The sequence below is a fragment of the Pleurodeles waltl genome, chromosome 5 (assembly GCF_031143425.1).
Source record: "Pleurodeles waltl isolate 20211129_DDA chromosome 5, aPleWal1.hap1.20221129, whole genome shotgun sequence".
Lineage (NCBI taxonomy): Eukaryota > Metazoa > Chordata > Amphibia > Caudata > Salamandridae > Pleurodeles > Pleurodeles waltl.
The window spans coordinates 217,022,335-217,035,013 of NC_090444.1; the positions used below are offsets into that span (position 1 = coordinate 217,022,335).

The 12,679-nt window shown below is 43.6% G+C and overlaps 1 protein-coding gene across 1 annotated transcript in view; it reads right to left on the reverse strand.

The window, feature by feature from the left end:
* DTL (denticleless E3 ubiquitin protein ligase homolog) overlaps positions 1 to 12,679 on the reverse strand; it is a 69,365-nt gene that overhangs the window by 39,504 nt on the left and 17,182 nt on the right. The window contains exons 8-11 of the mRNA XM_069233930.1: positions 11,402 to 11,475; positions 9,624 to 9,727; positions 8,716 to 8,820; positions 3,360 to 3,472 (exon numbers count right to left, since the gene is read on the reverse strand). Coding sequence (XP_069090031.1) covers positions 3,360 to 3,472; positions 8,716 to 8,820; positions 9,624 to 9,727; positions 11,402 to 11,475 — 396 coding nt within the window. The remainder of the gene's footprint in view (positions 1 to 3,359; positions 3,473 to 8,715; positions 8,821 to 9,623; positions 9,728 to 11,401; positions 11,476 to 12,679) is intronic.

A 12,679-nucleotide genomic window follows, 5' to 3' on the forward strand; every position in this document is an offset into this window, starting at 1 on the left:
AAAGCCGTACCTTGAAAGTATATGGCAATTTCGGGAACTTCTCCAAGAAATTGCCACAAACACTTTTCTTGCAAGCCAATACATTTTATTAATTTGTGCTGTAGGATGAGCCGTTTGCCCCAATAAAATGAATAACTTGGGATTACGGGAAGACAGGGACACCAACCTAAAAGGGTCTCCTGTGTGGGGTCTCATGGGGTCTTGGTGCACTTCTACCTCTTGCTCACTCTGTGTGTGTTGGGGGATTGAAGGGGGAGGAGAAGAGCAAAGTTGCATAACGGGGGCTCCTTGCAGGCCAAACTCTTGCCAGATTTTCAGGCTTTCCACATAAAATACATTAACATATGACAAACATAAAAAACATTACTTACATAGTTAGTTGTTGCTCTGAATACCTAAGGTGGACTGGCCCTCCTGGACTTATGTTGGACAATCCTGAAGTAAAACTTATTTTTAAAAAAGTCTGAAGATAAGGGGTGTGGGGGAGCCATGCATAGAAAGGGGAGCACAGAGGACGTCGAGGTAAAGGAATTGATATAAGAAAATGTTAGGTCACTCATGTTTCGTCAGGATACCATGCCTCTGCTACCAAGCTTCCATTAGGAGTGCTAATGCTCTCTAAGGGCTGAAGTCTTGGTTCACTTTCATTGAACCAATTGGAGAGGAAAATAAATATATATATATATATATATATATATATATATATATATATAGATATATATAAAAAAAACACTCTATGTCAAGTATCTGCATAACAAGAGGCCGCTGCTTGAAACATGTACTGATGTATTGCCACTCCTGGGTGAAGAAACAGCCCTAGGGAGGGTAGAGGTCATGATAGGGGATGTGTTGACATGTATACAATCAGAAACAAGCTGCAGTAAGGCCGAGCCTCACAGTTCCCGATAGAGCAGCATTTACTTTCTCTATGCCATAGTGTATTAGCAATCCTTTGGGGGTGCCTGTAAGTAGGTGTGATCAGGATCATTAGCGCAAATTCCAGTGGTCTCCAAGGACATTATGCTGCTGCTTTGTAATCCACCTACAGTTCCAATCACACCTGCATCAGAAATAAAACCCAGCATCTTTATGCATGAACAAGTATCCCTCCTTCTTAAAGCTGTGAATCCTGTTTAAACACGTTTTAGCACATTAAAAAGGTTTATATTTTGCATATTGCCCAAATATAGCCAACCTATGGAATCACAGAGAAAGCAAGCCAGTTGCAGGCTTCCAGGTACACACAGATCAACGGACAGACACCCATGTACACACAGGGCCACATTTTGGCAGAAACAACTTGCCCGCAACCATAAAAAGCTGCATAAATGTGGTGCTTTTAAAAGAATAAACATATTTGGAAGTTTCTACAAAACAGACAAAAGTTTGATTCTTTTACTCTTGTGGGCTATCAAATGGTTTGATCAGCTTCTGCTGGTTTACCTTTTATAACAGGCAGAGGCTTGTATGCAACAAATCATTGCAAATAGAATATCGGGGATTTGTTTTACTGTTCAGACAATACAGAGAACAAGAGGTGGACAGAGATAAAGCATGCCAAAGATTTCTCTTTCTAGCAGTGATTCCAAAGACAACATAATACATCATAGTGGTCAGAAAGGTAGACCTACAATCCACGAAACAGGGGCATGTTCTCTTCCCTTTACGTCCCTGCACACCTTTTATAGGCGTAGTTGTTTTACGCATTTCCAAGGTGCTAAACTACATGCAAAAGTTCAGGAATACCCACAAAGCAAGGGCTACTATATTCTTTAGGTTATGTTACTTGATATAGCGTAGTAAAGCATGTGAGATATGGACAGGGACAAGTTAACAGGAACTATGAAGTGATGGGAGGTAAAACAGGCAAATGGGATAATACTGGTGTGAGATTACTTTAGCTATTATACAGACACGTTATTTTAGTCTGGGGCTGCCGCTTGTGCCCTTTCACTCCAAGACATGCATTTTTATTCTTATTATTTTAGCAAAAGCTTTATTTTAGTGGAGATGTTTTTATTATTTTATCAACTTCTCCTTTCGCACAGAGTTCTGTTATTCTTTTTTCTGCACAACATTTTCATTCTGTGCTTCATTCAAGGCTGAATGTGATGATTTACAAGTTATTGTCGGCACAAAGCATTCATCATGTCCCCAACTCCAATACACAGAAATATGTGTGTGGTCACGTTGGGTCAGTTTTGTCCCAACACCAGGTGTTTTATTATAAAACACCTCACTGCCCCCTACACAACAGAGCTGAATTCCAAGCAATTCCCATTGTATGCTGCATGTTGCCTTTGCAGTTTTTGCTAAGACCGGACGCATTCTCTCCCTCCATGTGGGAGGATGCTCAGCAGGCCAAAAGACCTCTTCTTTACCAACATTCACAGGTATGGGTTTCTTCTGGGGGGCCTGATGGGCAGATTAGGGTTTACGCTGCTATGCTCTTGTATAGAATCTTAGCAGTGCCGGTAGGGATTCTAGAACCACTGTTGTGACAGTATGGTGGGACTTCTCCTATGTTTCACTTTCCTTGTCACTGCCTTGCTTTTATTACGTTTTATCATCCTTATAATCGCAATACATGCCTTTTTGCATAGAACGCAGTTGATTCAATAAAACATATTGAACCTAGTCCTGCTTCTGGTTTGCCTTTGCATGTGTGAGACATATATGACTGAGAGGAAGGGTAAGATCTGTTATATCACAACTTCCTTGAGAAATCTAGATGTCATGCGAAGGGTGGCCACAAATCACCTTTTCTCTTGGGTACTGGTGAGGTTCTGCTAGCTGGGCGGAAGAGTTAGGCGGACAGCTGTCACACAGCACAGGATCAGACTCCGTCCCCCGCGCTCAAGGTGCTGCCGCCCAAACCCAGCAGACTTGTTACTATAACAGGAGTCTCTACGACAATACTTAATAGTATGGTGACACTTGGTTTTCACACACTTTTATTAATTTCTGCTTACTTATAATTACAGAGATATGAAGGAATTTGTGATGCATCTCAAGACGTTTTGGTGGAATACCAATCCAGGATTAGAACCCAAGTCTCATTGCTTGAATGCTTGTAAATTAGGCACTATACCACATTTCCTCCCAGTCAAACTGGTAGTGTCATTAAGCACAAGAGAATGACAAGGATGGGAGGAATAGATTCAAGTGACAAGTCACGGCTTAATATCAAAATGTTCTTGAAAACATAACCTACCAACAGCGAAAGAACTTCAAAATACTTTTACCTAATTTATTTCAGCACCATTACTCACACAAAAACAGCAAGCCTAAACATCTTAGTTTTAAAGAAGGCACAAGGACTAGATTTTGAGCTCTGAAGCAGAGTTGTTATCTCTTACCCGCCAAATGTACGCTGTCTGGTCACTGGACCCACTCAGCAGGAACTGGTCATCAGGACTCACACTGGACTTTATGTAGAAGGTCGAGTTTTGGTGTCCACTGAAAACTGCCACTAGGGACAAACGTTTAGCAAGAATTACATCAATGAGCAACCAAGCAATGCTCCGTAAGGAGACTTTTTCAACCAGCTTGTGACCTTTGAAAAGAAACAGAAGAAAAGATCCAGCGACTAAAAAGGCTCTTTTAACAGTTTGTAAGTGGGACCTCTAGGCATTCAGCAGCAAACATACAGGCTTGGAATACATTCAAGTAAGGATCCGAGTTAATCACTGGAGTGCATAATGAAAGTACGAGGTACTCAACATGGCACATCTATACTCCTTCCTGGTGGACTCTTCCTTTAACCACTAAGGAGTGGTGCCTCAGAGAGGGACCAGAAACACTGCTCAAAGGATCTAAACACATCAATAAGCCATAGTGCACCAGTGCCATCACGTCACCCAATCTCGCCCGCTTATGCCTACCCATATAGATTGGATATGCAGATGGTGTTGGGACGGTGTGGCCATCACTTGAAGAAAGGGGGTGGTGATGGAGTACTGAACTCACTTCTACCTTAAAAAGGCTCCCACATCTTTAACTCCTCTTGCTTCAATGTGTGAAAGGGTATTCCAAGCATAATTGAGTAATGAAAAGAAAGGGGTGACAGTAGTGGGAAATCGCTCAGTTTATCCATAAATGTTCTCCGCATAATCGGACTGAGTGAGGAACTGGCACTATAGCAACCATCCAACACAGTGTTTACAAAAAGCATACAACAAAGCCCAAGTGGTTGTCTTGACCACCAATTCTATAGGAATTATTTTTTTTAAAGCCACCATTGTTGCCCTGGCCCCTGCCAATGACTGTCAGAAGAGGAGGAAGCCCTTGCACAGAGCACCATTCACCAATGCAAACCACAGAGCCGTCTCACAACTAGTTTGACTCCTTTTCATAAACAATGGCTCTAAGCGCCAAGAAAGGGGCTTTAAATATACATTGAGGGTCTCTGGGCCCCTTGTGTAGCACCTCTTTGCCACAGACAATGCTTTAGGCAAAACTATCCAAAAAAACAAAACAACAAAAAAACCTCCTTGTATAAACCCACTTTCACCACAGACCAGGCCTCACTCCATCAACCAATAAAATACCAACAATAAACATTCTTTTAACAACACAATAAATACTACAACAGTAACCTCACAAACCCACAACAGTACTTCCAAGATCGCCCCAACTGCACAACGTTCATCTTCACCCGCTTTCCAACAACCAGTTCAGCATCTTTGTCAAAGTGACCTTCTGTGCTGTAGGCGAACTAGTCCAACTGGTCTGACCCAGTGAAGTGTGCACAGAGCACCAGTTCCTCCTCCATTGAACACTTTGTTGATTTAAACCAGACACAGCCTGGCTAGAACGACCTACACAGGCAGGAAGGAAAGATCTGCGTGGGGGAGGGAGATAAGCAGCTGGGTCCAAATCTGCACTGCTTACAGAACCAACTCCAATTTTTTGGCTACAAAGAAGGTCTTTGAGCATACAATGGATGGTAGTCCACAAATTAATAGTTTGATCTTGGGTCTTTTATTGGTAGTCTTTAGGCTTTCAGTCAAGCCTATAGCCAACACGTTTCGTCATATTTGGTGTTGTGCCTCAGACTTCTTCAGGGCTCCACAGTAAATCCTTAATTTTAGCCAGTCCGAGTTGTTGTGTTCCATAAACCAATGGTACAATGTAAGGTGTATGAACGCCAAAGTGATATATGCTTAGTTGCTGGGAGTACTCTCTGTCTGGTTCAAGAAAGCACAGTTGTGTGCTCTGCTGGTGATTTTCTTGTTCTAATAACAAGCAGAGCACGAGCCGTAGGACTGGAACCTCCTGTACAGGAAAAACTGCCAGGTCAGTCAAACATGTAGCAATCAGAATGACAAACGGCACCAGACTTTCAACCCACATACTGCATGCATGCAGGTTTAAGCCCATCCTTCTCATTTTTAAAGAAGGCACACGCCACGGAGCATCGTAACTGCTTGAAAATGTACTCCGGTGACATTTTCATTATGGGGGCGCGTCGTTGTAAATACAAATAACTTCAGGTTATGATATTTACGCAAAATGACATTATAATGTCACGCCGCAAAAATTTAACATAAGGACATAATCAAAACACGCACGTCCAGAACCTTAACGGCCTTCGGTGGCACTTGTGCAATTAGCATTTTTTTTTTTTAAGTGCAAAATGCATCTTCACGCTAAAATATCATGACAAATGCCAGTTTGGCCTTTCATGTAATTGCACACAAGTTTTCTGCAACTTTGTTTAATTACAGCAACTCTTACAATCCCAGAGTGTCTGGGATAGTCACCTGCCCACAATATTACCAGAGCTCAAACTCCAGCAGAAAATATATCCACGTTCTTCCCACATTTAAATGATGCAACGCCCCTCGAGAACAGGTCTCTCGCGCGGCAGCTGTGCATGCTCACAGAACAGAGGTTAAATCACTGTAAATTTAAGAATGTGTTATAGCATTTGAAATAGCTGAAGAGCCAAGTCCTGCACAAAGCCGCCTCAGAGCTTGGTGTGGGATTTCTTGCTGTGGGCGCAGACTGCCCTCTGCTGTTCACAGCAGGGCTCGCACAGACAACCCGAATCCAAAGCTGCTTTTCCACCATGATTGTATAGTAGTGCACTGACCGTCATAAATCAGAGCGCGGGTTGGCAGAGGGTGGCAGCGCCTGAAACACCAGACAAGTGACATTTTTGAGGCGACACCAGTCACCGAATGCACATTCTTCGCACTAAGAGTTATTAATTGTGAGCCATCAGCCTTCTTTTTACATTTTTGTGAGGCTCGAAGTTGGCCAAAGGTCATTAGAGCGCTTTATGTGAGCACCAGATCACATCACACAAGGTCAGATTTCTATTTTTATTTGCCTTGAGGAGATTCAATAATTTGCGTATAAACACAGAATGTTGAGTTCGACGCTGGGACTTGAACTGGGTTTCACAGGTACACTTGCCAATGTTCTGGTACCACAACGGGGTAAGGATTTACGATATTTAAAAAAAAAAAACCTCACATGGCGCTTGACCTCAAGTGACCCCCTTCAGTGGGTACAAAATAGTGTACACCCCTTGTATGGAGCGTGTGGGGAAAGTCATGCTCCTCGAAAAACACAGCATAGGTTTGACTGGGGTTATGGAGATAAGGATTCAAATTTAAGGTAGCAGAGCAATGCCAGGCATAGGCTTCAGGAATCGGTGCTGCTAAGTTACGGAGCTCTCACTGCTAAAACCTAAGTCAGGTGAGGGCACCAGAAATTATAGACTTGGAAATAGGAGGTGGTACCCGTTCTTCAGACAAAAGTGCGCAGAAGGCTTGACCTTAACGGGTTTGTGCTTCAGACGACAAAGCTATGACTCCATTTCGATATGCGTGGTCACAGACAGCTGAGCTAGGGCTAATACCAGTGGCTCTTAACAAGTGGCTCTTAACTAGTGGTCCGGGACCCCCTGGGGGAGCCGCAGCGCCTACTCGGGGTGCCCGTGACTTCTTAGAAAATGAAATAATACTAACAGATTTACATGTACGTAAAGAAGCAAACTATAAAAGTGAACTTTTGTAAATGTTCTCTAACTGTGGAGAAATCTGAAATTGGAGACTAAAAATTAAGTTGGGATCCACGGATTGATTTGTGGGAGCAGTTAAAGTGCATCAAAAAAAATATAGTATAGACGGTGGGTGGCCTCAACTGAATTAAAAATAGCTCCAACCTGCTCTTTAAACTTAACATTTTGATTTTTATATTTGTCTGCGAATAAAATATTTCATATAATTTGTATATTTGTTTTGTGAATGCTTGTTTGTGTATTTTCTGCCCATAGTTTTGTGGTTCTAATCATTGAAATTGCCTAGGCTGGGGCCCCAGGATTCCAATAATGACTCAAAGGGGGAACCCGGATTTCAACGATGATGATTCAGTGGGGTCCCCGGATTCTGGATCCACAGAAGTCAAAAGATCAAGGACCACTCTAAACTGCACGGATCATATAAGCCCTGGTTTCAGACAGGAATCCCTCACTTCTCAGAACGAACAGGCCTCAAAACTATCACTCAGTTTACATATCACAGAGGTTCACATTTTAGACAGAAGTGCTATGGCTATTGTTACGTTGGTCTTGCATAAGACCTTGGCATGTAAGGGACAGGCTCTCCAGTATTTGAAGTTTTCAGCTCAGGGAGATGGTATGCCCTATCTTATTCATGCAGTGTCTTCTGCAACCCTCTGGGAGAAAAAATACTCAACTAATACCATGCATAAGCCTTGTGCCACTACCTTGTTCTGCACAGGCCAGAACTATATTTCCCTCACAATAGATGGACTCCTCCGCAGAATACCATGATCCTTTATTGTTTTTACCCAGACATGGATGCATAACTCTCTGGTCCAGGTACATTGAGCAGGTATAAAACCCAGACCTAAACTTTCTTTGGTGGACAACTTAAATATCAAGCTGAACCACCCAGATACCATCTATAGAGGACTCCTCCTCTAGAGGTAAACATGCCTCCCTATGCATCTTGGCTACCAGTGCTCCTTAGTCTAGGTTATCTTCTCAACTCTACTGGTTATGGGCTAGTTCCTGCGCTCCTAGGACGAGAAAGGAATCTGCCCATCAGCCCTGACTCAGCCACCGTGATGGTGAACGTACATACTGTCCCTCCCACGCAGGCGGCTCCCTGCAGTATAAAAAGCCGCAGCCTTCTGCATGCACATCAAGCATACAAAACAGTGATGGGTGGAACGCTCAATTTAATCTCAACCACTGGTAATTACTCGGGCCGCCGATCAATCACTCATTATTTTCCACACCATAGCACCTCAGTTTGGACCAAGCTATTTGCAAATCAGACTCAACCCCACTCCAATTGCAACAGTCCAGCCCGAACCTCTTCTGAATGCTCATCATTACTCTTCACAAGATGGAACTACTCACCATTATAAGGTCTAACAGGTGAATCGCGGGCACACCTCTTCATTTACCCAGGTAATCACAGACTTGTGTCAGACATGCGGATAGCTAGGCTATGCCCAGGCACTCGATCAAACCACCCCCTGGTGCTATGTGGCTGTAATCCCACCTCCTTTAAAGCTCTGTGTGGCACTTGCACTCAATGGGGCTGAAAGAAGCAAGAGCATACAGCCCTCTGAAGGATGCACACCTGTGACTGCCCAAAGCCCGTACTCCACCCCTACCCTTTCATCCATCCATCCATCCATCCATCCAAGTGGCCTACATTTAGCCCCTACCTGGTGCGGTCTTTAATCCAGTTAGATTGAACATGTAAATGTTGTCATCTGTGCAATTAGCAAACACATTGGTCCCCGTGGAATCCAAAACGAGGCTGGAGTATCCTGGAGCAAGACAAAACACTGCAGGTGAAAAGCAATCCACCACATGCGAGTCCAACACAGCTCAGAGAAAAAGCCATCTCGATACCTGTTCTTTTATCTTAAGACGATGTTTGCGAAAAAGACAAGTTGCAATAGACAAACAACTAGCACATTACTCAGTCAACAAAGAAGGTATAGGTCTCGTTTTGGAAGCGAAACGCTTCGAATATTGGTGCATGTAGAGATCTAGTGATAAAAAACTTTAAGCAGCATTGATTATTAAAGGGTCTCTCCTCGGTGCTGCATTGATGTTGTCTTGTGGGGAATCTGTGGCCCATGGAAATGAAGTCAACAGTGGTGTAGATATGACATGGAGGAGGCTTTGAGAGGGAGTTCATAGGCATAGGTCCTGGAGGTTTTGGGGACCAAAACAGTCTGTGTTAGTATATGAGGGGAAGGTTGAGAGGCAGTCCACTTAGAGCATTATAAGAGGGAACTCATGCAATAGTCGATCGGTCGAAAACCACCGATGAAGCTACACAGTCCCAAAATGGCAAATTTAATCAGATGCCTGGAAGAAAATGGCATGGACATTAATTCTAGCTGGAAACACATTCATTTACATTTCCAATAAGTCATCTATCCACAGCAGATGCCACAAAGAACCAATGTAAAATAGGTTTTCCCAAAAACAAACATTTTCTGGTGAACTGGAGAGCTTTATGCATTCCTTTGCTGGCCTCATTGCGGATCAACGAGATTGGTACAATCCATAAGATATGGAGCACAGTTGCTATCCACTTGGGTATTAGGCACAAGCTTACCAAGCTTACGAGTGCTGGTCCCCGGGTAGGCGAATGCCTTGGACGGCACAGGGTCCTGGCGATAAGCCGTGTAGGTCTTGCGTAGATCCCACACTTTAACCACACTGCAATTTGAGAAACACATTAGTTAAGACGCCCAGAAAACTGGTGGATGCAAAAGCAGTGCCCACAATTTAGAAAACAATCAATCAAGGCAGAATAAAACAGAAAACTGATCTGGTAGAGATATATATATATAAAAAAAAAAAAAAATCCACAAGTTGTAGAGATCTTACAGTGGATTTAAATAGTAAGAAAATGATATTTGTCAGGAACATAAATTATTCCAAATGATTAGATTCCTGAGACACCAAGGTTAGAAATACCTTATGGCAACAAAAGCCTAGGCAGCACTCAGGAGGAAGCGAGCATGAAAAGGGAAGCACAAAATGGAATTAGGAAGGATTTACAGCATAATTTAAAGACGGCACACATTGCAGAACCTGATCCACAATGGTTTTATTTATCAAACATGCATGTTTTTAATTTTCAGTCCTAGGTTACCCGCGTGCAGCAACAGAGCCGCATGTGGTGACCCCAAGAAAGTGCAACACACATTCATTAAGAGCAGCCTCGTGCCCTGTAAAGATCACCCCGGAGCTGCAAGGAGCAGATGCACCATGCAAAAGGGGTGAAGCTGAGTGGAAACAAGTGCTGATGTCCTGCCCAGGAATCCCCATCGTTTGTCTTCTGATATACAACCGTGCAAGGACCCGATCCCTGAGATTTGATTGTGTGGGAAACCACCAGGAAGTTGGAAAGACCAGATGCTTCCGCCAAACAAGGCGGAGTGAAAGATGCACATGAACGCCGCTGCTGCCTGCCCTGGGGCAGCCACGTTGCTATACAGAGAGCATTTGTGGCAATGATTATGTGAACAAATCCACACTGTTAACAGGCAAATGTTGCTGCTTTTGCTGGATGCCGGTTCGACGCCACTCCCCAATCTGTTCACAGGAGAGACATATTCCCAAATTCATCACTAGCTCTGCAGCAAGTACAGAGGAGTTTCTCTAACCAAATGTGTATTTTTCGTTGTAGACAACAGGTTTCTCTATGAAAGCAATTTCTAGGTTTTAAACCTCAGACTGTGGTCACAGTGAAGAACCCAGAATCCTACTAGCCTGCAGATTTGATAGATGCAAGAGCCATATAGCGAGGCAATCTACAAGGAGTTTAGCAGTTACTAGAACACCAGACGTTTACTGTAAATCTACTCAAACTCTAGCAGGTCTTTAAAACTTGCTAGCTCTAATCTACTGTGCTGCAAGGACGATATAGGGGGCAATATCACCCATTAGTCCAGAGGTCTTCAAACTGGGGGGCGGGCCCCCTTAGGGGGGGGCCTCAACAGATCCTGGGGGAGGGGGCGCCAGACACTGGCCAAAAGAAGCATTGTACAGATAACAGGCCTTTGTTTTAAGCAAAAGCATGTTATTGCATTTTTTTTTTTAAAAAGGTAACAGTATTTAACTGCAATGTTTAAATAGGACTGAACATATTTAAACGTTGCCACCTTTACAAAAGAATTGTGAAAAATTCTGCGGGGGGGGGTGAGAAGACAATGATTTTTATTTTTCAACTTGGGGGCGCAGAATTAAAATGCTTGGAGACCACTGCATTAGAATATTTTTGTCAAAAGGCCCATATGGGACTTTGCTACAGAGTGTTGGCAAACTACAGGAGAAACAACACACAATAAACATTTTCAAAAAGAGTGCTCTGCTTTTCTCACTTACCCATCGACAGCTCCAGTAGAGATGAGTGTGTGCTCATCCTGGAAGAGGACCACAGTGACACTCTGCTGGGAATCCTAGCAGAGCAACAAGAAGAAAGACAAAGGGACAGCACTTTAGCTTAGACTCACAGTCAGCAACAGATTTCCCCCCCACCCCCCCGGTTGTATGGGGCAGAACTATCAGGAACCACCTATGAAGAGTGGGACTGCTGGTGGCAGACATGCAACGGTGGAGATTGATTGGGTGAGGTGCAAGGGGTGTGAATAGGGTGACCACCCGTCCGTAAATTTCACGGACAGTCCGTAATTTCGCCCTGCCGTCCGTTGTCCGTGATGAAAGCTTTAACGGACGGCATTTGTCCGTAATTTTAGCCTTTCACCTAAAGGGCATCGGAGGCAGGACGAAATTACGGGCAGAGGAGTTTCCTTAGCTGGGCTGGAAGGCATGGGGTCTCCTGTGCTCTGAGGGAGGGAGGAGCAGACAGATAACAAAAGGCCTTCTTGCCAGGGGTCACCTTCCCTAAAGACATGCAAATGTGGGCAACTGGTAAATCTGCAAATACAAAGGGGCTTGAAAAACTACATTGACTTTAGTAAAAGGAGTCACTTGAAGTTTTCTGGTGGCAAAGATATTTCTTTCAGAGAGGTATTGTAATGGTGTTCCAAGGTGAGCTGTGGAGTGTGTGGTTTTAATGGAGTGTTATAATTTTTTTTATCCTAGGTATAAACTGTATATTATTCCAATCTGTATTTGAGAAGCATGCTTTTTTTTATTTAACCAAAATGTATTTGCGCATTTTGTAGCAGCCTTTATTATGATGTAATTGTATTTTTCACAGTTCTTTCAGGCACCTCGGTACCTCATAGTACTAACAAACATTGGCAAAGCCAATAGGTCTCATCTACGAAAGAGTTATTGGCTTTGCTAATGTGTTTTAGCCATTAGCCATGTTATACACCAGAGTAGCTGCTGTTCAGAATGGCTTAAAAGCTAGTGGCATAGTGGTGTCGAGTAGAGTAGCATAGGAGCAGTGGCGTAGAGCCCAGTGGTGCAAAGTACAGTGCAGTGGGGTACAGTGCAGTTGTTTAGAGTGCGTTAGCATAGAGTGCAGTGGTTTAGAGTGCAGTGGCATGGGACAGAGTCGAGTGACAGAGTGCAGTGGAGTAGAGTGGCATACAATAGAGTAGCAGAGAGAGCAGTAGTGTAGAGTGGTGCAGTGGCATAGATTGCAGAGTAGACTCACATTGCAGGGAGTGCAGTGGTGTAGTGTAGAGTGGT